A 27778-nucleotide genomic window follows, 5' to 3' on the forward strand; every position below is an offset into this window, starting at 1 on the left:
AAAAATTAACAAATCAGAGTGACTGACCATTTAATGATCTTCAGAAGTAAGTTAAACAACAATTTATTTTACAGTTTAAAATGTCCTCATGGAGGAACAGCAAAATACACTCAAAATGAAGATTGATCAAAAGACAGTTTTCATATTAATCACCGTTTTAAGTTTGTTTTTTGTATTTTCTTCTCATTTGCTTATCAAAAATTATAAGTGCCTTCAACATAACCATGAGAGTATTCAGCTTGCAGTCATAGAAATATTTACACCACAAAACTGACAAGCATGGTTTTACTTTCAGCATCGGTTTTCACACACCTCATCTCCCGTCTCTTTCAGACTGCTTTGTTTTGTTGCACAAAACAAAAATAAGGACCCTGAAGAAAGACAATTATGAAGGGAAAATACACAAGAGCACAGATTAAGGACATTAGTATTTACAGCTTGGCTCAAGGACACAGTTAAGGGAAGGGATGGAGACAGATGATCAGCACATCCATTAGCGGCATGATGTCAAGTTCAAGTAACATTCTTTGCCTTTATGATTTTACTTTACCCTTTAGGATTAGAGAATAAAGCATGCTATAGCAGATCTGTCATGAAGTCACAGCTTAAATGACCTCAGGATGCAAAGGATGGTTTCCAGACAGCAGGGGGCAGCAGAGGACCACATCATGGAGAAGGAAAAGAGGAATACAAATGGAAAAGGCAACCCCCACAATACAATACAGTGGTTCCTTCAAAATGAGGATACAATTTCAAAATGTAAAAGCACTGTAGTAACAGAGTTGGGTTGATGAACAATACCAAAAAAAAAGGAATCAAGTCTGCCCTCTGAGTGGCAAAATACAAAGTCACATATGAAAATAGGTTCTGATCAAATTTCGTTTTTAGATACATTGTGTGTGTTGAGCGTTTGCAAAAGACGTTTTGGCACAGAATCAATTTAAAAAATATTTTTTTTGTGAATATCACTCCTGGATCCTGCACAGATCCTTCCTACCATCCCCCTTCATGCCCTTGCCCAAAGAAAGAAAGAAAGAAAGAACAAAAGAAAGAAAGAAAAACACTGAGATTTGATGATCTGTCTTGTAAAATAATTCACTTGGTCTCTCCACATTGCTTCAGTCTTTAAATATTTATAATATTTACAGTTTCACAATTGTCCACAATACCCTTAGGCTTAAAGAAGATGCAAACAAAAATAAACAAATTAAATATTCTTTATATAGTCCCCTGTTGAGGCATTGAGTGTAAACTGTACAACTCTGAACGTCCCCTCACGAGTTCCTGGGGTAGGGAACACTTAGGGATGGAGAGTTGAGTCCGGAAATGAAGTAGAAGTTGGCTGATGGTGAAGGAGCAGAAGCAGAATGACTGATCAGGCTGAAATGATTCTCGATCATTTTCCAGGCAATGATTTTTCTTTTATCTTGCGCAAGCATGGCTGATTACGAGAGTATTTCCATAACATGTATCATATTGGACTCAAATCTGTACAGAGTTCACAATTTTTTCCTTAACATAGTGCAATGACTTCTCACATCGTTTGTCTTTAAAAAACAAAGAAAAACCACAATCACTTTTATGAAGGTAAAAAATATCCCATAGGAAGGTCTCAATCCATAGCTTTGAGTGCTATGAATTAGAAAAGGCTGCACAACACCTCCAAAAATGGCAAAAATGAAATGAATAATCACAAATGATCATCAAAAATCCCCAGTTGACCCTTCATATCCTCTCCGTAAAGTTATAGTTTTTGGAATTCATTGTCATTGGGTGACTTAAGGACTTGGTGAAGTGAAAGAGAAAAGGTGAGTGCATGCTAAATCAGATCTTTAAAAAAAGTCAAACTCATAAAAATATGAGGCAATTCCAGTTTTACAAAACTGGACGAGTCCAAAAGGGCTGGTGTTGGCTTTGTTCAGGAAAAGAAAAAATGGAGGTAATTAAACAGAGGCAATGACGATCATGAGGTGAGGGGAAATGCTGGAGATGCTGTTGAGAAGATCTGGTGCCAGTCGCGAAAGGTGGCTCTCCGAGAATTCACACGGCGGGAAAATCTGCACCACGTAAGCTGGCTGCCAATCCAAAGATGAAAGGAACATGATGAGAGAGGGAACAACTTCCTCGTGATCCAGAATATTATAACAAAACAGAGGTAAAACAAAAAAAGACAACAGACCTGATTGGAGCCAGGGTTGGGCACATTGATGATTCCAGCTGCCTGTTTGGCTTGCAGGTAGGTGATGAAGCCACTTTTCAAGGCTTGGGTTTGACCAAGGACGTCCTCTTGGTCTCGACCACAGGGCAGAGCCAGTAGCAAACAGTAGTCATTGTCCACCTGCCGTGCACGATACGTCTTTACCAAATTATAAACACAGAGCACAAATTACAACAGCAGGATAAATGCACCTTATTTACCAAGCTTTTATCAAGTTATTAGGCAGAATACAGACTCAACTGAGTCTTCATATAGATCAAATTTTAAACTCACGGTCATTCTGCGAGCCACACTGTCCAACTGGGAAGCCTCAAGCCTCATTCTCTGGACGATACGGAGAAGAGGACCTCCCTCCGGGGGCGGCAGAGAGCGTTGGGCCAGCAAGGTGTTTCCAGAGACAAAGTGCAACTGGACAGCAGCTTGGTCATTCTTCAGTGCCAATAGGCCTTGCCATACAATGGGATATTTCTATACAAAGAAAACAGAAATAGTAATTATACTTAGATTTTATCTCTATAATATTGTCTTGACGCTGTATTCTACTGGTCATATGTCTTCCTACCGTCAAAAGCTGCACCATGTCAACGGAACGGTGTACTGAATGGTCCAGCTTGGCATCGGGCCGTGGCTGCAGTGAACTTGATGGGGGTACTGCCGGTGGGGGTGTTGGCAGGAAGGACGGGGGTCCTTTCTGCAGAGATAGATCTGGCTTGTGAGTAAGACTCATGGGGGACGTCATGGGAGACTGGTATGAGGGTGAGACCGTATCCCCTGCTATTCGAGAAATGTGTGAGAGGTCAGAAGAGGTAGCATGGCGAAGATGGGAACTCTCAGGCTTGGAATCACTTCCTCCCCCATGGGACTGAGACATTTTACTCCTGTGACCCAGGTCAGGCTCCGGGGGGACCTGTTTAAGAAAATGCATACATGTGAGCGATGTACAGTATATTCTAAAATGCAATCAAAATGCACAAAAAAAAGCACAGATAGAATAAAAGTTTATCAATTGACCTGTGAAGATGTAATGCCTTGGTTAGCCAGGCTGTGTCCTGGGAATTGAGATGGGAAGCCCCGCATGTCTCGGTACACTGGAAAGGAGCCTGTGCCTCCTGGATGCATCAGCTGAACCCCATGAGTGTGAGGAGACACCATGACAGGACTGGATGCATGGACTCCCCGGATTCTACTTTCACTGGAGGGTGGGTGAATCAGCTTTCCTTCAAGTGGTTTGAGAGATTCTTTTGTAGACAGCTCGATGGCCTTCCCCACAATAGGACTCTTTGAGGGCCCAGAGATGTTGCTTGAAGCTGCCGTCCCGGTCTCAGAGCAGCGTGACTGTCGTGCCTCTACAGCAGTCTGCTCTCCCAGTTGCTGGTGCATGAGGATGCGCTGGTGCATGTCTCTGTACTGGTCCATGCGAATGCTTTGGTGGAGACCTCTGTGATCACTGTGAATCATCATTACATCTGACTGTAGCTGGGGCACTGATGGTCTACTAAGGGCTTGGTTAAAGTGTCTGGGTTCTTCTTCATTTACACTGCTGCCACCGCCACCACCTGACATCGACCCCTGGGGACTTGAATGAGACTGCAGTACCAGATCTCTGATGACATTAGGCTGTGGCGTGTTCGAGCGCTGCGGAGGCCCTGGATGAGGAGAGGACAGGGAGTCACCTCGCCTTCCATAGTTTATCCCAGACATTGGTGGGGTGTTCATCCTGGCTTCGTGAGTCATTGACTGAGTGACGCTGTGAGGCTGAATTATGACAGATGACTGCTCTGAGTGCGGGTGATGCATACTAGAATGATATGTAGACATTGGTGGCATGCCATGAGCCAGAACAACAGACGTTCCAATAGAAGAACCACTCGGAGGACCAGCTTTGATAAAGGGTGAAGGGGAGTGAACAGTCGTTCGTGGAGACTGGGGTTCTTGCTTGAGGTGTAGTGTTGACCGATCAGTTGGGTTTCCAGGGCTAGGGCTCATGCGGTTTCCAGATAGCGATGGGTGGTGTGGACTCATGACTGGACTGAGGTTGGACTGCTGAACAGCTTTGCCAATATCCATCTTTTTAGATAGAGGTTCCGTCCCCAGGCCTCTCTTGCTTTGCTGCTGCTGTATGACAGCTTGATTGTACATCAAGACTTGAGGAGAACTAATTGGCTGTTGGAACATCTTTACCACCCCACCCTGGGATGCTGTGTGATATGGAGCGTCTGATTTGTCACAGCCATGACTCTCCTGCTTGGTGCTGGAAATTACAGGTTGGGTATTATAAGACTGACTGGTCAAGAGGACCCCTGTGTGTCCATAAGCTACAGGAGTTGGAGCTGCTTTTGGAGTAGGCGACTGGGATGATGTGATGAGCGGCTCTTGCTTTATCTGAGATTTGGACACAGATTGTTGAAACTCTATATCACCAGCACTGGCTTGAGGGATTTGACTAATTTTGGCTCTCATTCTGTGAGGCCCCTCAGTTTTCTGACCAGAATAACTCAAAACAACAACACCTTCTGATGTATTGACCCTAAGGCCTGGACTGGCGCCTGTATTGTAGGGAGTGGTCTCAACAACAGAGCGCCCTCTATTGCCATCCTCTACTATGTCCATGCCATGGTAGCGATTATTCTCATTGGAGTTTGCTCTAAATTTCTGCTTGGGAAGAGATAAGCCAATGCTTCTGTTGCTTAGAGAAATACGTGGAGCTTCCTCTGTATCATAAGGCATTGGAATTCGACTTATCACTGAGGTAGCAGGAGAAATAATTGTGTGCTGAGCCTTCTCTCCACAGTTCTGCTGAGACTCTGTTAATGGAGATGGTTTGTGGTGTATGGGCTGGATGGGGAAATGCGGTCTTTCTTCGGGATGCAACTGTCTCAAACTCCCCGTCTCAGAGCGATTTTCATTCTCTGACATCCGTGAAGGCTCTGACAGTGCAGATGTCACCATGGTGGTAGGTATAGAGTTGCTGTTTGATGCAGATACATATTTGGGTTCCATTAAAATTTTCCTTAAGGTACTAGAGCTGGGGTCAATATCTGAAGCCTTGGTGTCAGGGGGCATTGGGGGATTTGCTGAAGGGGTTGCAAGAGGAGTAGATGCTGGTAAAGACGGAGTTACCACTGTGACATGACATGAAGGTGCAACGTAGATTCTACTTTCTTCAGACCTCTGAGGCCAGTCAGGGGAAAGTGGCATTTTGGCTGGCCTCAGCAGGGGTACGCTGAACTGAGATACAGCCTGTGGGCGAGCAGGAGCAGGGGCAAGAGTAGGGGTAGATGGCTCCGCTGCCTGGGGATGCTTTTTACAACTCGAGATGTTGCTTGTGCCTGAATGGAAGGCAGATTCTTTGGGTACAGGCTGTTCAACTTCAGGCTGTTCCGCCTCTTTGGGCGTGTCTACAGTTATGGCACTTGTAACATCACGTCTACAAGTTGCAACAGCAGTGACCACAGAGGCAGCTGCAGTTGCCCCTGCTGTAACGGTAACTGCTTTTGAATTGATGGTTTCTGGGTCTTCTGGGATGGACTCGGGTAACTTGACTGGAGAGGGCTCTGATTGTGAAACCTCTTCAGCAGTATCAACTTTCTTGTTAGCTGGACCTTTACGACTTCTTGACTTCTTCGGGGTTTTTGCTTTCACTTTGCCAGTTTTCTTGGGTGTTTCGGGTAGTGGGGGGTCTTCAGCTACCTTAGCCTCTGTCCCTGGCCCCTTTGGGCTGGGTGTTAAAGGACCTTCATCTGAATCTGCTGCGAGAATACTGTTGATTACCATGTGTGTTTCAGGTTCCATGATCTCATTGGAGGAGGGGGATACCAAAGAGTCAGGAGTTGGAACAAGAGCAGTGTAAGTAGGAGCTGCTGTGAATCCATCTCCGTCCCCACATAATTCTTCAGCTGTTATGGAATCAATAGCTGCAGCAAGTTCAGTCTCACTTGCAGGGTTAGCTCGCTTTTCCTCCTCTACCTCAACTTCTGGTTCCACTATGACTGGAGGCAATATGGTCGGCTGCTCTGCAGGTGGTTCCTTGTATGGCCGAGGAGGTTGCTCAACCGTAAGTTTGGCAATATTTTCAACTGCCTGCTCTAGTTCCATCTGCCGTGCCAAGAGAGCGGCCGGATCCAAGGGAAGTTCAGGCTCTGATAGGGTGTCTTCTTTCTCCTGAGTGCCAAGCTTATTTGATTCATTTGGAAATCCTGTCACCTTTGTTTCCTCAGTCTCTTGTATGACCGATTTTGTTTTTGTGATTGTGGGGACTTCAAATGTCTCAGGCTCATCATCCTCTGAACGAAGCAAACCTTTAACGTCATCGACGCTTACACGAATCTCAAGATTTTTTAAGCTGTGCGATTTATCTTCAGCGATCTGCTTGGTATTTCTTTTCAACCTTGCAGTTTTCATTTTAACACCCTTTTCGGGCTGTCTTCTCTCAGAGGAGCTGGTATCCATCTTCTCACCATCAGTAGATTTCTTTCCACCAAAATCTTTTAAGTCTTTTTCCTTTCTGTGCACTGGTGGACTTGTGTTTTCCATTTTTTCTGGTAATTTTATAAATGGGTCTAAATCAATTTTAGGCTTAAGCTCTGACTCATCGTGACTTGCCAGACCAGCTTGCTCGGCTGATGTTGTTGTGCTGCCAGACTGTTTGTCTATTCTACTTCCTTTCTTATTAACTGGGACAGATGAAGTAAGGTGTGATTGTTGTACTTTCTGGGTGCGGGGTGATCGCCATCCCTCAGAGGTTTTCGGGACCTCTGCAGTAGTTGCGGTCTCTTTCATTTCTGTGTCCTCTTCCATCATTTTCTGCTGTTCCCCTTTTACTGGTGATGCATCCTCACTTCGTTTGATGCCTCTTTTAGGTGGGCGTCCTCGCCGAGTATTAGTAGATGGAATTTGAACATCTTGCTGCATTGGTTCTTTGTCAGCACCACGTTTGCGCATAGAGCGTGATGGCTCAACTACCTCTTTGCCAGATTGGTCATCTTCATGTAGCGTGGCATACACCGATTTTACATTCCTGCGACGTGTCCTGCCATGGATTAAACTTGACTCAAGGTTTTGTTCAGAGTCTGAGGCATGACTTGGCGACTTTGATGTTTTAGACTCAAGTGATACTTTCGGTGGTTCTGCTCGAGGAGATGAGGCCTTTTTGAGTTTCTCTCTGTCAATTCGTTCACTCTTTCGTGTTGCAGGTTTCTCAGTGGCAACATTTTGGGGAGGCTGGGAGGTGCGTAAAACTGGTAGTGGTTTTGCCCTTTTGTTCTTGGGCTGTCTGCGATTTGGTAATGGTTTTATTTCAGCCTCTAGTTCTGGCATACATGCCTCACCATCTGTCTCAGATTTCTGAGCTTCCTCAAAGTGTTTAATTTCCTGATTCTCTATTTTCGGTTCTGCCTCAATTTCTGATTTTTCTTCAGTCTTTGGATAGTCAGAGTAAGCACATTCTGCAGTCTCCCTCTCAAACCCAATTAGGGAACCACCAGGAGTGGGAGGTTTGTCTTCCACAAGGGGATTATGTTCCACTGCCAAACTATTACCAATTTTCAGTTTGGGTTCATTTAATTCTACTTTTGTTTCCATCTCGTGTTCTGGTTCTGAAAGGGCAAGTGGAGGGGTCAGGGTTAGCTTAGGAGCAACTGATTTTAAGTCTTCCATGGAAAGAGAACGGGTTGGGGACACCTCAAGAACGGGATCCACTTTTTCTTCCTTGGCAACTGACACATGTTGATCTGAGCATGGAGTTAAAACTTCCTTCTTTTCTGGTGACAGTTCTTTAGGGGAAGGAAGAAAAGGTGAAACAGACAAGGTTAATGGGGGGCTGGCCGATTTGTCCTCAACCTTCACCACTGGCTCAGTTTCCTTATCAGACTGCGTATCACAAGTCTGCACTTCATCTTTTTTAATCTCTGGCACTGTCAAATCATTTTCAGGATCAGGTAGGGAGTGGTCCTTGTCCTTTTGCTGCTGAAGCTCTAAAAACCGACTATGGAAAAGCACTATGGGCTCTTGTGGGACATCACTTCCCCCAGTTTCAGGTTGTGACTCAGCAGCACTTGGCTTACCAAAAGGCCTTCCAACTCCAGTTTCAAAATCTTGGTCTTTACGTTCAAGATGCTGCAAACGGCGGGAATCCTGCTCAAAGATCGAACTGTGGAGGAAGCGAGATGCAAAAAGTTCCTGTCGCTCTTGGTCCTGTGGCTTAAACTCCTCTTTTTTATCATGCAGCTTATCTTCAGAGTCAGGGCGAATCTTCTTCTTTTTCAAATACCAAGGAGGAATAGGTCGAGGTGCTAGCGCTACCTTGCCCTTATCTGAACAGCTGTGGGAGGTTGGAAAGTGTGAGGGAAGAAAGGACCAATTATCTTCCCTGGAGGAATACAGCGTCTTGGCTCTTTCAAGGAGTGCTTTTGTATCAGGAGTTATAGTTTTATCTAATGCAAACGAATAAAACTTATTCTTTTCCAAAGAGCCTGAAAGCTTCAGGTCAGTCATTCTCTCATCGCGTTCCCTAAGGATATAAGACAAGGAACTATTGGACTTGGGAGAGATGTGTTTGTTTTCTACATCATCATCTGAATCTGACTGCACTTCCCCAGGCTCCAAATCCTGACCAAGGCGTTTGCGGATATTCTCACGTTTTGCAATATCACTTGGGAATGTCATTTCCATTCTGAGTGAATCAGACTTGATCCTTCTTTCCCACCGTTGCATTAAGTCCTCATCACATCCAAGCAATGTTGTCTTGAGTTTTGGGAGCTCAGTGTCGGAAGACTGAAAATGTCTGGTTGACAGGCCCAAAGTGTTTTTGAGTGATTCTGAGTGAGGAAATTTATCATCTGTTGTTGGAGAAGACTTTCTTTCTTTGTTAATAACTGACACAGGGATCTGAGTGGTTTCGTCTTCTTCGTTTGTAGGAAAGGGACCCGTCCCTATTGAGGATGTCATACTTTGATAAATGACCTCATTCAACTTTTGAGAACTTGAAAAACTGCGCTCACTTTTCACAGTGGGTATTTCAAAGTCAAAAGTCTCTAACTTCTTTCGTTTACAAGAAGAGAAGTCATCACTGGCCATATCCTGAATTGGTTTTCCAATATCATGCATGACATAATCCTTTTCAAAGTCAGGAGTCTCATCACTTGGTGGGTTTTCAAACTTGACCAACTTGTCAGGGTCTCCAGGCTTGGGCCGAAGCCACCGACTCTGTTCAATTTGTTTTGTGCAAATATGAGACTGGTCAATGTGCACCAAGTGTTCATCTCCATCATCTGAGTCTCTGCACTTCCCTCTCTCTTGGTCATTTTCAAACAGAACCTGTTTCTGTTGTTCTCTTATTTCATCCAAATCTAGACTGCCATCATCTGATATCTTGGTGAGACTGGAGCTGTTTTCACTTTTTGAGCCCTCCAAGTCTATTTTAAGGTAGGTAGCGTCTAATTGATCTGTGCAGTCTTCGGGCAGCTCCCCAAGCTGTGACTGCCGCTCTAATGAGAGGCCTACAGAGTTGCTGTCACAGTCTTGTCCGTCCTTGGGACTGTTAGAAGACACCAACCGGACACATTTATCCTTGTGGTGGTCTTTTTTATGAATCCCTTTTAGCAAAAGGTTCTTATCCAAATCAGTCTCTTTAGCATTGTTCCATAATTTATGAAGTCCAGGTCTGCCGAGCTCCTCCTCACTGGTTCTCTTTTGTCTATCGGTTTTCCCAGAGTCTTCAAAGCGCCTTTTCCTTGCAGCTAAACGGTCAATATCCACAGAAATACTGCTGTCAAATCCCATATCAGATTTTCCATGTTTTTTGGATTTGATTTTAGCGTCCTTGTCAATAACCTCAACTAAACTGTGAATGTTCTTGTCTCTAGGCACCTTTCCATGCTTGGAGATATCACCTTTTGATGGTTCTGAGCGAAATGGAGGACTTCTCTGGTCAGCTGAAGGTGATGCCAGTCTAGGACTGTCACTTCCACCCCTCGGTATCTGTTTATCATGGACAGCATGACCAATCAATTTGCCCTCTTTTTCTTTCACACGTGTTAATTGCACAACACAAGGCAGAAGGTCCAACCGTCCTTTGCTTGAACTTTCCTTTGGAATTTTACTATTTTTAGTGCGAAGAAGAGACTCAGGACTAACATCTCTTTCAAGCTCAGGCTCTGTCTCACAAGCTTGTATAATAGGTGATGCAACTTTAAGCTTTTTGAGCCTCTGTTTTTCACTTTTGTCCTTGTCCCCTCGATCCTTACATCCAGCCCGTTTTTCCTTTTCAACCAAACTCCCTCTGTCTACTTCAAAAAGTCGATCCTTCTCAAGCTTGTCCGTTTTATTATACCTTTCAGAGCGTGCTTTTTCCAGTTTTTCAAATCTGGGTGGAGAGATTGAACTGCAGCTTCCACTTCTGTCAGAGGACCGACAACAAATACGGCGATCAGAGTCGCTTGGTATCCTCTCAGAGAGCGAGGGAGATGCAGTGGGGCTTGCCGGACGACGAGAGGCAATGTGAGATGGACTTTGGCTACGCTCAATGGTCCTCCTCCCGTGATCGCGCCCACGATCCGTTTCAAAGCGTTCCCTCTCTCTTTCACGTTCCCGTTGCAAGTAGCTGTATTTGCGAATGTCCTGCTCATAAGGATCTGCTCTGTATTCCCGATACTCCCGGGGGTCTTCAAAGTATTGTGGATCATAGTAATCTCCCTGATATGGGTCCCATTCAGTGTAGAACTCCCGGCTTCTTGCAGGGTATTTACGACGTGGATCTTCACTATATGTCCCTGGTGTTGTTCGTACATTTTCATAATATTGTCTTTCTGCTGGAAATTCATATTGGGTTCGTCGATCATCCCTGCCAAGAAATAAATCAAAAAGAACAAGCTGTAATTTAATCATATTTTGGAATCAATAATTTTTGTTTTAACATTAAGGAAGTATTGACGAGAAACATGATTATGGACACAAACCTTCTTTCAGAGAGAATGTCATAAAAGTCTCGAATATCCTGGCCAGATGCTTGCATTGAACGATAGAAAGCCATCTGACTCTCCTGATTGGCAAAGTCCACCTAAAAACAAGAAAGAATGATTAGTTGCACTTGTTTAAGCATATCAGACATTGTGACATAATAAGAGAGAGCCCCCATTCTGGCTTCACTTGCCTTAATTTTACTGCCACCTATCTTCCACCCCTTTGTGTCTTTGACGGCAGCCTGTGCATATTCAATGTTGTTATACAGGATGAGGGCCATTCCTTTCATTCTGTCAAACACAACCTGCGGAAGACAGAGGAAAACAGAGTCCCAAGGTGCCAAGAAGTAAACAATGGGCAACTTATGAGGAGGGAAAAATAAACACTTAATTACCTTGACAACGTGTCCATAGCGGCAGAAATGACGGGTAAGAAACTGCTCAGTTGTATTCGATGCCAATCCATCCAACCAAACACATGTTGTAGGCATACTTTTTCCAAAGCCAAGCTGAAAAAGAGAGCATAAAATGTCAGATTGTAATTGTTCATACAAATTGTGCTCATAAATATTACTAAGTGTGGCAGTGAGAGTGAGGAATGTCGTGCTAGTGTAAAGACAAGGCTTAAAATTAAATTAACATGAATATTCTCACCTTCAGTCTGTTGTTACCGAGGTACTCGCCATCCATCTTCTTTATGGCCTTGCAGACACTGGCGATGTCGCAGTATTGTAAAAAGGCATACTGTGGGGCTCCATTCACCTTCTTAATGTCAATGTCCTTTAAACATAATGAAAACAGAAACATATTGTCAGGAAGTGCAGTGATATCAACCTGTGCAGCACTATATCTAGACTCTCAACCACAATACAGTATCAACCTACCACTATTTCTCCAAAGCGCTGGAAGATGTTAAGCAGGTCATGGTAAGTGGTGGTCTTCTCCAGGTTTCCGATGAATAATGTGCGTGTGGCCTTCGGATGAAACTCGTCTATCCTCTCGTCCAGGGGCCGAAACTCATTCTCACTTTCTGTCTCTGGAAAAATAAGAAAGTTCTCATTTGACATTGTTTGATTTTTTTTTTTTTCTGCACTAGAGTTTTAAAAGCAGAACGTACCAGGGCCGTTCCAGGCTGTAACGTCAATTTGCATGCCAAAAAAAAGCTTCCCCTTGGATGCGCCAAGTGCTTTTTCTTGGTCCTCTTGCTGGCGGAAAAATACAAGCCCATAGCGTTCTTCTGAAGCTCCATGGATTTGTACAGACGTGACCTTTCCATGTTTCTTAAACTCATGAAACAAACCATCCTTCAGGCTTGTATCTGTTGTAAACACATCAAATGTTTTATTAAATATACAATTAACAGTAGTGATTTCTGATAAAACAAGGAAAATAAAATGCTGAACAATATGGAGAAATACAGTGCACCAGTATTTCTGTATATGAAAATCTTTTTATCACAGAACGCCACAGAAGCACCTTGTAACTAACCTGTGGAGCGCACGGGAAGATTTTGAACCTTGATGCCAAAGCTTTTACGTGGCTCATCCTTGTCGAGTGAGGACAAAGGAAGTGCTGAGGGCGCAGGAACAGCAGCAGACTGCACCGATCGTGCCGGGGAGTCATCGCTTGAACTACTGCTAGAATCACTGTCGCAAAAAAAGGGACATGGACTCAGAGAAAATAAACATGATGCTTTCAACATCATCTTACCAACTTGCAGATAAAAAGCTGGTTCATTTCTGTCACTGTGACTGGTTGTTTCCTCTGCCCAAACCATGTAACACTTCAAAACAGTCCAAAATATACTAATATTTCCTACCTCAATATCATGATAAATTCTTTTGAATAATTTGCAGTGCTATACTGTGAATGCAACATATTCTACCTAAATGAAATTACTTAGATTTTGGAAGCTGGATTATAAGTGCTTTTAGCTATATATTTCAATGCACAACCAAGAATAGCAGTTAAAATGTGAGCTTTGTAAACACAAAAAGGTGATAAAACAGGAAGCTGTTATTTAAATATTATGCAGACATTTTAGATTTTATATAGTCGTACATTTGCATAAAAGCTCATGCAATGCACAGTGAATGTGTTTAAAAACTGCAGCATCTCTCAGCTGACGAGGAGAAAAACACCCTTCTTTCTCCTCCCCAGTCTACATTTACATAGTACATCTGAATATCAGCATAAAGAGATGGTGGAAAATTCACAGCTGCTGCGTGCACCTTCTCGCTCAAACCATTCCCATGCCTGTCTCAGCTTTCTAGGCCCTCTGCTGTTTGTTTCCTTCTCACTTTCTCCTCCTGTGCTCAGACACTCCCGGAAGTGCTGCTGACGGAGCCTGGCCTGTGGGAGTGGGCAGACAGCCAGCACTGGCCAGAAATTTCCAGTTCCAACTGGATCTCACGGAGGGGGGGAGCCATTACCCATACAGAGAGGTAGGCAGTGAGAAAAATATACCAGCCGTCTCCTGAAATTCTCCCCGTAGCACTACCTCATCAGGCCACATGTGTCGCTGCATGTCAATCAGAGCCGTGGACTCTGACCAGAGGTGAGGCAGTTTAACAAAAAAAATAAACAACGGGGCAGCAGCGAGGCGCAGTTACACAGTGAAGCTCATCTCAGGGGCAAAAATCTGTAGCACTCACTCGCATTAAATTTTCTTAACCTTTTTTTTTTAAAATTCATGCATCATTTCTGCAGCTGCTGCTCAACAACAATAACCTAGTTCGTCTGATAAAAAGAAATATATTAACAACAGCATTATAACAACACTCAAGGCTGCACAAAAACAGCTCAACTAGGGTTGTCAAATTTAAAATGGAGCCAACACCAGACTGCCTGCCATAATTCAAATGACATTTAATTTGGTTTTAACGCCAGAATTAAACTTGCTCTCACATCCTGTCATGAAAACATGTTAATTACACATATCCAGAGTAATAATAGTAACATTTGTGTCTGTTGCAGCCACATGATTCGACCAAGGTTTAAGTTAGGGTGTGAATTCAAATTTATTCCTAAAACCTTGTCATGCATTTCTAAACATAATTGTTTTTTTGTCATCTGGTGTGGGATTTACAAAGTGGTTAATTCTGTCCAAGGTCTTTAAGAATATATTGGTGACAGTAACTTGTAAATCTATGGTGATCTGTAAGTCACCTGACTGATCAATGGACAGTATAAAGAAAACAGAAACAACCTCAGACACCACCTTATGAGGGCAGGATAGTTGAATTAAACAATATGTACTGGGCAACCAGTTTCGGTTTTTCAAGACATAAAATAAACCTGCTCTTAAGCATGAATAAATAAAATCAATCAATAATAAATCAAATCAGATCCCAAAAAAGCAAAAGTGTGTCACTGCAGCAATTACATGCAACAAGGGTATTTTTCCTAACAGGCAACTGCTATTAAAACCAGTAAATTTAAATGTTTGCCTCAAAAATTAACTAATGATGATCTGCTTTAGAGTCAACACAATTACAATGTGTGTTACATTATTTAAAATGAGCGAAGTTAAAAAGGTGGCATCCTTGCGCATCAAGATTTTAAAGAATCTATGGGGGTAAAACAAGATAGGGCTTAATACATAAATCTTTCCTGTCATTCTGCATCTTCAGAACAGTTTTGAATCTGTGTCACATGCAGGATGGAGCAGAGGTGTGTTCAAATCTTAAACAACGGACAGAGGAAGCCTGTCGTTGCAGCCGTTATAATGAAAGTGTAATTTTGCAACAGTCAGTCAGTCACCCCCACAAAAAATCAATTCAATCCATCACCCTTAAAATGACAAGTGCACTGAAGAAACACATGTAATGACACAGTATTTGGTTAGGATATCTTCAAACGGTAAACCACAGCTTCTGCACACTGGGATGTTGTGCAACAAAGTGCTCTCATTGGGAGTCCACACTAACGAGTGACAGACGTCAAATGCAGATCCAAGTCTTAGCTTGTTGGTAACACCTGGCCTTCAGCTGCAGAAGTCAATAGAGCCAGTGTGGCCAGAGATGGATATTGGGGAAGTTATGTTGTGTTTAAAAAGAGAAACATAGAAACAGAAGTGTAGAAATAATTTTGATCCACATTTTTAGGAAAGCCGACAAAAGTCCACCACACTGAGATGGTGCATGAGTTGTCCCACTGTGGGTTTTCGCTGAGATGCTTCTTTCTTTACAAAATCTGGGGTGGTACACAGTAAGGAAAAGTGTAATTCAATTTATTTTATTAATATACCGTTAAATTATGAATTATACAAGTCAATATTTATTAAGCTAAAGATTTTGGATTAAAAATGTGCATCAGGGATCCATTTAAACTGTGTTCAGCTCGTTTTAGCCTTACTGGGACCATCAATATATGAGATGATTTATTTTCTCAAAAGCTGCAATGAACAGCAGCATTCAGTGTTCAGACTCTTTCTCTACTTTCACTCTCCGTTGAGCTCCTGTTCAGGACCGTGAAGCACAAAGGTAAACAACAAGCAGTGAGATCAGCTTTACTCACCTGCCACTCGTGCTGCTGCTGGTACTGCTGACTGAGTCTGAGCTGGAGGAGCGACTGCGAGAGCCTGACCCGCTGTGGGAGCGTGGAGGACGGGTGGCCTGACTGGCGAGTCTCTGAGGAGAGGGGTTTCGTGAATGCGTCGAGTGCGGAGACCGGCTGCGACTGTGGCGGTACGACCGCTCCCCGCGTCGACCCCTGTCCTCCCGGTAAAGGTCCCTGTGAACCACACTGGCCAAAGTAAAGGGTTCCCTGGTGCGAGACTCATAGCGAGTCTCTGGTGTCTCAAAGCGACAGGGGCTCCTGCTGTGGGACCGGTAGAAGCCCACCCCGCTGGATGTAGATCCTCCGCTTCCTCCCGTCGTGGCCCCTGCTGAGCCACTTGTTCCTGTGTTGCCAGCAACAGAGCTAACGATAGTTCCACCGACTCCCGACGACACCGTTGTACCGCTTCCACTGGAGGTACCAGACCCGCTGCCTGCTGTGCTCAGAGTCCTCTCTCGTGCATCCCGGTAATAGTCTGTTTCATAGTGCCGCTGGCGGTCGAAGCTGCTACCCGGACGCTCGTGATGTCCATAGGCACTGTGATCGTATCCCCGCTCCCGAGTCTCAGCAGTCCTAACAAACAGGAAGAGAAGACAAAAGTATGTCACACCTTTGTTTTTAGATGTTGAAGCATAAGACAGTAGACAAACCAGATCACCATTTATCTTTGGTGGAGTTTCCTTAATCAGACACTTTGGAAGAAGATGGGGCACTTAATTTTTTTTTTGGGGCGGGGGGTCGTTTTTGATTAATTAAAAAGAGAATTATTTACCAGTAAATAAACTAAACTATGAGGGAATTTAAATGATTGACTGTTTGGGATAGCCGAACATCAGGCCTGTCATGTTTTCTTGGCCTAACTGTTCATGACTTGGGAGACTAAACGCATCACGTCCTCCTGCCACCAGACCACAACAGGTAGCCAACTGATCTTTCGTGCATTTCTATCATCTTTGAGCTGTTGCTTTAAGCTTCAAGCTGATTTCATTTCAATTTAACACTTGACGAGCATCCTTACTAAGGGGACAATCAACACAGACCAACAGGAAGACATTTCCAACAAGAGGCATGCAAATCTGCAGCTTATTTCAAAGTTCAACTGCAGGATATAACAGACTCGCCCGTAGATTACTTGTAATAAAAGGGAATTAAATGAGAGATTATGACTTTATAGATTGTGGAGTCATTCTGGCCTTGTAACGTCTGCCAGCTGTAACAAAAGCTTCTCTTTGAGGCCTTTTATCATTGATCATCTGAGAGGCTTTGTTCAAGGTGACTTATGACAAGCCTTTTGTTTATGTTACACGATTTGACACCAGTTGTCCCCCCTCCCAAAGAAAGAATCGGCTCCTCAAAGCATCTTTTAGAAGATGCACATTAGAAACAGTGCAAATAGGGACATTCTGCTCAGACCTGTGCGCCCTCTGTCTGAATAAAGCAATCAGAATTTAATTTGGTAATACGACTGCTGTGTCATTACAACAGTCATATTACCAAACTCCCCATAATGAGCGGGACAGGACAGCAATTACCACTGTTTGAATTCAGATTAAATTATAATCAGAAAATTAGCCATGATGTTCCAACACGGGGCGGAATATGTTTTAATATAACAACAGTTACAAACCTTCATTATACTGGTAATTAAAATAAAATAACTTTGTTTTATTCTTTGTCCATTTCAAATGAGGATGGAAAAATTCAGGACGGTGACAAATTTTAATGGAAAACAGACCTCGACTATCAAACTGCATAAAGTATCATTATACCAATGGGATATCTGTGATAATCTAAGTGTGGGTATAGATTTGTGAGTTATCATGGTTATAATAAATTGGGGGTAATCCAGTTCAATGATGAGTTGTTCCAAGATATACACACTGAAAGAGATTTTGCAGATTTTCACTATAAATAAATTAAGTGAACTGATGTACAATCTAATCTAGATGGAAAATCATAAAGGTGATGTGGTGTTGAGGCCCAAAATGATGCAACATGGATGAGGAACCCAATTGATGTGAATGGTATCATGTTGGACTTCTAATTATCTGAGTCTGGACAGGGACAAAGAAGTCCAACTTTCCTGGTCCTGGTCTTCATTACCCCCCACCCCACCCAAATACTTTCCACTAATATTCATGGTTCTACTATGCACTTAAAACAAGACAAGGCTTAAAGGACATCTGATGATGCTCTGTCTATTCTCTACTATGGGAAAATACATCTGAAATTCATGAAATATAATCCCAATTGATTCCCTAGATGGGACTTGTAAATTTTCCTCACTGATAATTGACAGAAACATCTAAATCTTTTGGATCTTTTCACTGATTTAGACTGATTCAGAGGTTACATCTGTGTGTGAAGATGGGTCGATCTGAATTCTGCTCGCTTGCCGGCTTTCATGCTGCTAAACTGTCTGCGCCATCAAAGGTCTGTAAGTACAAATCAAAGACACTTGCAACAAGGAGAAACTTCTGAAGCAGTTCATCTCATTAAAGAGAAGCTGGCAGCAGCTTTTGGTAAGTATTTTCTAATAGTGGTGCAAATGAGGGCACAATGTGTTTTGTTTTGAGTCTCAAGCAAATGTTTGTAATTAGTTCCTTCAGCAACACATAGCACATTTTTATGGGCTCTCTCGCTTTTATTTTAAAAGATCTTCCAACTTTGTTGTGCTTTCCAAGTTTGACAGATGCATAATGTGGTGTTTCCTCCAGAAATGATCTATTTGTTGTTGTGGATGTACAAATTTGTCATTTGACACAAGAGCACAGCTACAAACTATTTTAATGTTTTTCAGTGCATTTGTTAAATCTGGTCAAAGCAAATGTGTGTGTGCACCCCAATATGTGAATCTGCTGAGACGACAGTTACTGGAATAAGCTGCCTGCATGTCAGGAACCAATGTGGGTTCCACCTGGTGCTGACAAAGGGCTGCTGCCATTTCTCTTTAGATAAGTGACAGAAGAGTCTTCTTTGCATCACAATGGCCTGTGATTTCCTGAAAGGCGACTTGGTTAATGACACGTGGGATAAGTTTCTAAAAATGCCAAAAATGACCTTTCCTTTTACTTTTTTTCTTTAAAATGTTATGATAGCTTTTTAAATATACCTATTTTATATTTAATCTCATTGTCCATTTGAATCAATCTTCTGATGCACTTTGACCTGCACTAACCCGTATGCTGTAGTGCTATCCAAATAAGATTTGGCAGATTGAATCTGAGACGAAAAAAAATGTTACCATACATTGACACTCAAATTTTTCAAGGCTAATATCATTTTATGTATCCATTTATTTACTAATCAAAGTCTACACTTAATGACAATGTCTGATTGGATTTTAGGGTTTGCTGAATTTGTCACCATACTTTTGTTATCGTACTAATCTGATGTGGTCAAACTGGGAATTTTCATTCTTTTGTGTTCCAATGTTATTTTCAATAAATGGAGGTCTTTCATTAGGCCGTTACACAGGAGTCTCTTGCTGCGGGGCATGGGAACAAAATGCTGTATGGGATGTATACACTCTCCTGGACCTTGGAGATAAATTGGCTTCAGAGATTTGCACTATATGACTGCATTTCAGCATATATGAAGTACAGCAGGTCGGGGGCAAATTCTGTTTCAGTTTATTTGATTTAATCATCCGTGTGCAGGATTCATGAATAGCATCTATGGCATAACGATGTCTGCTGTGAAATTGATGGATTACCTTGACCCCTAGATGCTCTCAAAAATGCTAATTTGGTGGCGCAGGCTCACTCCTCAATAGATATCCTTCAATTTCACTTCAATTTCACTTTGCACAAAACTGCTTCTACATTATTCATGGAGCTTAAAAATAATTCAGCTAGACTTTTTTTGGTAGAATTTCCATCAGTGTTTGATTATTAGTCTGCTCTGGTGCATGCTAAGCACATCAACTGTTTTGGGATTATGTGAACGGCATAATAATAAGCATGCATTCCAGCAGCATGCTAAAAAGACATCTTATGTGCAGGCTCAGCCGTGTGGGAGCAAAAACATGTGTTTCAATTCAATTTGAAATTTCCAAAAGAGTTAGAAGCAGTTTATTGTGAAATATCTTTCTGTCATGCAAACAAACAGTTTGACTGTGCAGCTGTGGAGTATCCTGTTGTTCTCACCAGCTGAGGCACAAAAATGTTCTATCACAGTGCATGTCATTTACAATTTACATCATATAATTGAAAGTGACTGTAATATAGAACTTTTTTTCTGAGAATTCAATAGGAACATTTCTCTGTTTTTGGTTAATCCAGTAAATGAAATATCTGACTAACCAAGGTAATTCATCAAACTGTTGCAGCAATCCTTCAAACCCAGTATTGGCATGAATAAGTCCTGCTCATTGATTTGCATCATTGGCTGCAAAAGTCTAATACAGCCTGAAATTAAAGCGATAAGCCAATATAACAAAAGGTTAAGAAGAATCTCTGATGGCTGACTGCTGCCGTAATTATCATTTCACTGGTCGACCCGCACAGGGAGCTGCGACACCCTGAGTGTGGATCCAGTCGGGATCCTCAGATGAATGTTATACATCTCTCTATATACATATTTAATATCTCCCTCTATATGATATTGTGTAATATTTCTCTCACAGCTCACTCTTGCCTGTGGCAGGTTTTATAGTATTTATGTTTCACTATACTCCAATAAAAAACAAAAACCGTCAAACAGCGACAGGAAAAACTGGAATAAAAGATACCAGGGCTGGGACTAATGTTTAATTTCATTATTGATGATCATACGGATTATGTTTTTGATTAATCAAAAATCTAAATTAATCAAAATTTTGTCCGTTTTTTGTTCTCACCAGTTTTTCCTACGACAATATGCGAGTATGTGATGCATCTTTGAACCTTTATGTTTTTCTCCACATCCCTATGTTTGTGCTGTGTAATAAAGAGTTTTATGTTTTGTTTTTTCCTTTGGTCAGTCATCAGCAACTGGATCTATTCATCATAAGGACAACAGGGGAAAAAGCTGAAGGTAGGGTCAGGTGAGAGGAAGAGAAAGGAAAACAATACAAGGTAAGGAACAGATTTCTGAATTTAGACACACAGGCAGTGATAATATTAATAATAGTGATATAATAATAATAGTTTATGTACCAGCTACTTCGGTTAGTGGGGAAAATGGAGAGAGACAGGGGTTCAAACTAGGGGGTTAGAGAGGACAGCTAAAATACACAGGGCAGGACATACCAACCTTTTGAGAGAGTGGTAACTTGACCTATAATTCCAAATACAATCTAGGGAGACAGAACTTTGTGAGCAGAAAAATGGGCAAAAATGTTGAGTGGAGGGGGAAAAAAACTGAAGCAAAATTGTTCACAATAGAAAATGTAATCCTCATCCTCAGGGCAGGGGACCTCGCGTGTGTCCGTTTTAATTAAAATTATGAAAACAAACTTGGCTCTTGTACGGATCCAGGTTGGAACATTTTCTAATAATGCTGGAAAACGTCTATGTGAATCCATATATCCATCCAAACGTGCAGGGAGGGGCGGGGGCAAGGAGGGCAGTGTTGCACTTGAGTCCAGTGACAAAAATGCATGATATCCATGAGTCCATCTTCATCTGAGCCCTGCACCGTCGACTCCCCAACAGCAGAAGTGATGATCGGAGTAAAAAAAACGGATAAAGTCTTGTATCTTCTTTGGTGAAGTCCTGCACATTCCAGTTTGGTCATGATGTGCACAGTGGAGAAGTGGTCAAATTCCTTTGGTAGAGGCAAGGAAAAATGGCCACCACAGATTAGGAATAATGAGGATGTCTCTTAATGGTAATCCAGATCTTTGCTCATAGTAGCACTGTATTCATTCCCAGGGTGGAGAACATTTGGTTTTGAAGCTTGTAGAGGCTCATGTCTGTTGTCTATCCGTGTTGTAGAAGAGGCTGAGTCAATTAAGGAAATGCAGTTCACAGATGCAATCTGGTTCTTGGACTCTGCGTGTTATTGTATCCAAGGTTTAGTTATAGTTCCACATTTGGGAAAGAAGAGATAATCCACAGACATGAGTTGAGGTTATCTCCAGCAGTGAAGATGACAACTTTCCAGTCACAATTTCCAGGATTCTTCTTCAAATTGTATGATCCAAACATAGTCCATCTTGGCCGTTGGCAAATCTGTGAGTCTCGGGTGTGTTGAAAAATTGAAAAAAAATAATCTCCACAAAATTATGGCAGGGAAAAAAAAATTTGCTCACTTGTGTTTTTGTGGTGTCTACTGACTTGGATCACCAGCAGAGGTCTCCCAGCACTCAAACTGTAATGCCCTGAGCTCAGACATAATCCCAAATAAAACAAAAAAATAAACAAAAACAAAAAATTAAAGCACCAAGAAAGCAACCCATACCTTTAGCATGATAGCATATCCTTTTGGTGTCTGGCCAGTGTTAATCCAACAGTGGGGAATAAATATCCTGTGTAGGTTATCCACATGACTCCGGCCCGCGAGCGAGGTGAACACCTCAGTGAGGTGTGCACGATAATTGAAACCAAATTAGACTAATCCAAACAATGGTGTCTTATACATATAATGTGTGCTCTTGGTTGTTTTGATTTATGAGGAAAAAAAGGGTGATTTTAATCCATCGAGCAGGGCATGTAACTCCAGATTAGGGGAATCCCAGGGATGGCCGTTGGACCACTCTCTCTTTTTCTCTCTCTCCCTTTCTCTCTCTCTTTCTCTCTCTCTCTCTCTCTCTCTCTCTCCAGCAATCTCCAATAATCCTGGGAAATTTTTACGATATCCAATCTTTGCCCCGTATTTTCCGCAAATGATACATCCACCTCAGAGAGATGTTTATACTCACAAAGATAATCCCCAACAGCCATTTAAACTATCGCCTAATCATTTAAGCAACAGATACACATGTGTACAAAAATGCTCTCACTTAGGGAATATTTCGGTGTCTACCTGTGTGAAGCATGAATCCGGGAGCGCTGGCCACGCTCCGAGGACTTTAGAAGGGCATCCCTATAGAATTTAATTCTTGAGCATGAACTTGTTTTCTCCTTTTTAACCCCCAAACAAGTAAATGAATAGATGGTGGAAAGATGCTTGGAGGTAAGATGTTTACCGGAAACCACGGTTTCCCCTGCCTTCAGAGAAACTTTGTCCACTTACCCGTCTAGTCTGCGTTCATAGCGTCCATCTCTGCTGTGGAGCGACGTGGGGGGACCATACACGGCCCCCCCTGCCGCCCTTGTGAACCCTGTTACATCCCGGCCACGAGAGCCTAAGGACAGACTATCGTCCAGCCCCCTCGCGGCACTAGGAATTGTGCCTGGTTCATTGTAATCAGTGCGCAGGTCTCTGTCCCCCATCTTGTTGATAGCATTGTGAGCCTTTTGAGCACTTTTAATGTCCACAAAATCCACAAAGGCAGCGACTCCACCTTCTGAACCCCGCTTGGGCAGGACCTTGACACTCTCCACACGTCCATATCTAGAAAAGATGCAAACAGAAAAAAACAATGTGATCACCAGGTTTTCAGCTGCAACTGTGTTTGTGAATTTTCAAACAGTGTACATTTTTTGTGGAAACCATGCAATTTCTCAAATGATGGCACCTTTTCAAACTACATAGTGCTGATGATTTCAGTGATGTCAATGTGTGTGTGCATGTTTGTGCATGTGTGTATGTGTGTGTGTGTGTGTGTGTGTGTGTGTGTGTGTGTGTGTGAGGAGGGGTGGGAGGTAAGGTGGCTTTGCTACGCCTATTTTCTGCTCTGTGGTACTTTCTTGCAAGGCAACGGTAACCCAGCAACTGGACTTGAAACCTTGGCACATTGCATGTTAATAAATGCATATATTTTCCAATATTAGCATGTTTCTATGGAGGAGGGTGATATCATATGCTTTTAGCACACACATGAGGTCTGGGCAGCGTTTTCAAAGGTGTTATTTCCTGATTTGCAGTGTGTGGGTTTAAAAATATAAATGCCTTTGTGGCTCTTATATCCCTATATATATATATACTTATAAATAAATAAATTAAACATAAACACATTTGGTGCAAATTTACAAATATTAATGGACATAAAATTCTTATTTCCCTTCAAGCTGAAATATATAGTTGAAGATAGAAGTTTTTATTAAAGGTATGGGAGGGTAAGTGTTCAATTGTTTCCTTAATAAGCCCGTAAAAGACCAAATACCCCGCTAAGTGATGGTTGAATTGACTGATGTGAAGCCTATTACACTAAATTTACAAGCCCAGTCAAGGATTACAAAGCCTGCTATCATCTTTATGCGCCGTCTATTTCCCCTCCAAGAACCTTTGGGAAGTGTTTTCTGTGTCCGACACAGACAGTAGGGTGCCCATAAATTTATTGGCATGCCAGTTCCCAACATTGAACAGCCTCCGACGCCATTTTAGAAAAGCTGTTCACACTGCTTACTCATTCTGCCGTCCCCCATCTTCAATGACTTCTATCACACATTGGGCTGTCATGCACCTGCATACTCTGACTACCTCTGGGTTAACGCTGGAGCTGAGGCAGCATGCTAAAAAAAAAAAGGAAAAAAAAGGGACTGGCCGACACAGTTTCCTCTCCGCTATTGCAAAAACACGCTGTCAGTCACCATCCCCCAGCAAAAAAAGAAAGAAAGAAAGAAAACAGAATAACGTAACGCACATCATTACACGGGCTAATGTCAATAAAACGGCACATATGGGTAGCCCATTATTGTGCGCTCTGCAAGGCTGCAGGAATCACACACGAGCCCCATTTGTCTAGTTTTGCCACCGCATCCGTGCACCGTGAATAATGAGACCGAGAGAGAGCAAAGCAGGAATGTATTATCATCACTTTATATATTTTGTGGAGGTTTTTGCTGTGGGACAAAATGCGCTCACGGTTACAGTTTGATTAAGTAGACATTTAGCAGCTTTCGTCCGATATGGCGACGCCTACATACAGCCCCCCCAAAAAACGCAACGTTGCTCATATAGGCTAGGTAGGTAGACTGATGTTTTTCAGCAGTCTGCTCCCCTGCACATATGGACGAGAGAGAGAGAGAGAGAGTGAGAGAGAGGCGGGCTGCTATTTCCTTGACAGCCGGGCAGAGAGGGACGAGAGCGCGCAGGCAATCGTGATAGCCACACGAAAATTCATATTAACATATTTATTGTGCGAGGAGGACAACAAAGAGCGAAATTAACGGTGCATGTGTCTGGTCTGGTCTGGTCCCATGCAGCAGCCCCCAAACAGACGCACGGATGGAGAAGAAAAAGCACAAATCATGCAGCTCAGTCAGGATCATTTTAAATATCCTACACCCTATTCCTGTCGGTGTGTTTTGTGTTGATTTCCCTGTGCAAATCAGCAGCGATGCGGTTATAGTGTGGCAAAGGACCATTTGTGTGTGTGCGCGCGCGCGCGTGTGTGTGTGTGTCCATAGGCGCACAAAGTAAACACCAGTAGCCTCCTGCAGCGGTACAATGTTGCATATCAGTGAACACACGGGCACAGGCAGCCTGTTCAATCACAGTCAGCTCGCAACGATATTGCAGCGTGGATGGCGGCGTGATGTCGCGTCACCTTTTAGGTTTCACCGACTTGTGTTACGGTTTCAGAGCAAAGGACCGACTGTTGCAGCATGAAGCCACACACACACACACACACACACACAGAGAGAGAGACAGACAGGTACATTAGGCGTGCACATTAACCTACACTTTGTTGGACACGTTTGGTCGAAAGCAGTGACCTGACAAACTCGCACAGAGTCAAGTGAAACACCGGGTCCAGAAACACACACACACACACGCACACGCACGCACGCACCAGGCGACAGACTTCACAGTGTCTGCCGGGGATGCATGCTGCTCGCACGGGGGGAAGCAGCTCGTCAGGTACGGGGCTGAAGTTTGTTTACACTGGCCGCTGGAGCCGTGGAGAAAATGTTTCCACCAGGTGTAAAGCTGCTGCTGCTTTTTAAGTCCACATTTGCTCACACACACACACACACACACACACTGTTTGGGAAATGTGCAGCCTCGCTACCACACGTTAAAAAGCTAAAGTTATCATCACCCACAGCCACAGCCTGCAAGTTGGTGACCGAGACTTAAAAATGGCAAAACCATATGTTGGCTGTTAGCCGTGGCGGCTGAAGCGTGCTGCCCGTCTCTCTCTCTCTCTCTCTCTGTGTGTTTTATCTGGGCTCAAACGCAGCACAGTGTTGTTGCTTATGGAGGAGCTGACAGCACAGTTGCCAAATGGGACTTTGCTACAGGGGGAACCTCCTGCTTCATCCCGACTTCACGAAAAATGTGACACAACAGAGAGAGAGAGGGAGAGAGAGAGAGAGAGATGCTGGCCGTGCACTCGTCGTTACTTTATAGCCTCCAAAAAACACAGGCGCGCACACACACACATACGAATACACACGTTGCTCATTAGCGTTTCTACTCACCGCTTGAAGTGCTCAATGATTTTCTCCTCTCGTACATTTTCGGGTAAATTTCCCACCCATAAATGTCTGGTTTCCCGGACCATACTGTGTGCTCCTGCTCCCCGATCATACAGATGAGTTTGCTATGTCAGTTTCTTCCCGTGCAAAATAGAAAACGATTGCAAAATAAACGCCGGACAAGAAAAAAAAATTCACGGCGCAAATCATTGACTGGTCGTTGTGACCCAACGTAAACCATTAGGTTGAATCCCCGCACGCTGTTTGATACTCTTCACTGTTAAAGCGCGATCTTGCACCTCGTGAACGCGCCCCGGACTGTTCCCGTGACTAGGCGCGTCCCTGACACCATGCGACCTTTGGATGTCGAAAGAAAGCATGTAGCTTCCTAAAAAGATGCAGCAACTTCGCTTGTAATGAGAGGCACACAGCGCAGGCGTGGCTTTGTGTGTGAACTTCTTTTTTTCTCCCCGATGAGATAGTCGCCCGCCACCGCGCATGCGCGAGAAAACCCCTGGTTGACTGCTGGTGCTTTGACATCTGAGAGGCTTTGACTCACAGGAGGATCCCATCAGTGCTCCTTGACTGTGGCGAGGTGAGGCACTTTGCATATAGGAAAACTAAATTAGCCTAAGTTTTGTTTTATATAGGCCTATTTTTTTTTTATGTTTCATGATTGTTATAGGTTGCAATTTATTTTTAATGAATGCAAAATCAAGTGAACCATCCCCATTTTCAGAAATGATCAGTGGAGCGTTCAAGATCACTCCCTCTTGGCTGATACCTTGTTGAAGTATATCAATCATTAATCACTCTGACTCAATATTTATATTTACAGGTATGTAATTGGGATCGGACCAGCGTGTACAGGGATGGGCTCCAACCTGAACAGAACAACCTACTTTGAAATGTGATCTATTGACCACCACTAATTGCTTCATTTATCTGCAGAACTTGGGTAGTAAACATTTTAGGCTACATCAGTAAATCAGACATTCAGTTACACAAGGTTTGATGCTTTTGAGATAAAAAACAGAAACTTCAGCCTGCAGGAAACGGGAAACTAAAAGGGCCTGTTGTAGGTGACTCTGAGTGTTTATGATTGCAGAGTAACATTAGTTAGAATAGAGTTATTAGGCTACTTAACACAGCTTTGTGATTCTGTACATTTCTGCAAATATAAATGGATGTTACATGAATGGAAAGGCCTGGAGAAACACAATAAATGTAAAATGCTTCCACAGGGTTTGATGAGTATGAAAACGATGTGAATGATGTGATCATAACCCTAACCTAATATTTTAGACAATATCATTATCATCAATAATTCATATATATTGTTCATCTATCCAGTATTGTTCTAGACTTTGAGAATCACTTTTTGGAACCAACTGAAGATGTGACTCAGATACATTGTGCAGATTCATCTTTTGGTTTGTTATGTATTGGTAACAGCTTTTCATGGCCCAGGTTAATTAATCTGTTAGCCTTCGTTCTACTGATGCAACTAAAACTAAAGTTGTCAGAGATTAATTTATAGGAATATTCTCAAACTAAGACTCAAAAAGTATTTTGTCTAAAACAAATTCCTG

General features: G+C 42.8%; 1 protein-coding gene and 1 long non-coding RNA gene across 4 annotated transcripts; one reads left to right on the forward strand and one right to left on the reverse strand.

The window, feature by feature from the left end:
• Positions 1-13: 13 nt before the first annotated feature.
• Positions 14-26686, reverse strand: spen (spen family transcriptional repressor). 3 transcript variants are annotated; one of them, XM_085781335.1, is made up of 15 exons: positions 26190-26686; positions 22894-23214; positions 15694-16308; positions 12664-12821; positions 12293-12493; positions 12060-12211; positions 11830-11955; positions 11571-11684; positions 11367-11480; positions 11173-11273; positions 3230-11057; positions 2781-3125; positions 2492-2686; positions 2180-2338; positions 14-2075 (listed from the first exon to the last, which is right to left on the reverse strand). In XM_085781335.1, exons 1-15 carry the CDS (start codon positions 26270-26272, stop codon positions 1944-1946), a joined length of 10644 nt encoding a protein of 3547 aa, XP_085637461.1. In that variant the 5' UTR covers positions 26273-26686; the 3' UTR covers positions 14-1943. The 3 variants fall into 3 exon arrangements, with proteins under 3 accessions (XP_085637461.1, XP_085637460.1, XP_085637463.1); XM_085781334.1 differs by having other exon boundaries at positions 2180-2356; XM_085781337.1 differs by having other exon boundaries at positions 2180-2356; positions 20971-23214; positions 26190-26530.
• LOC146984284 (uncharacterized) lies at positions 25287-27160 on the forward strand. The gene is made up of 3 exons (XR_015036144.1): positions 25287-25420; positions 26669-26781; positions 27025-27160. It is a non-coding gene; the product is annotated as an uncharacterized LOC146984284 (long non-coding RNA).
• Positions 27161-27778: the final 618 nt, after the last annotated feature.

Source organism: Trachurus japonicus, chromosome 7 (assembly GCF_045865225.1).
Source record: "Trachurus japonicus isolate A0001 chromosome 7, Traja_1.0".
Classification (NCBI taxonomy): Eukaryota; Metazoa; Chordata; class Actinopteri; order Carangiformes; family Carangidae; genus Trachurus; species Trachurus japonicus.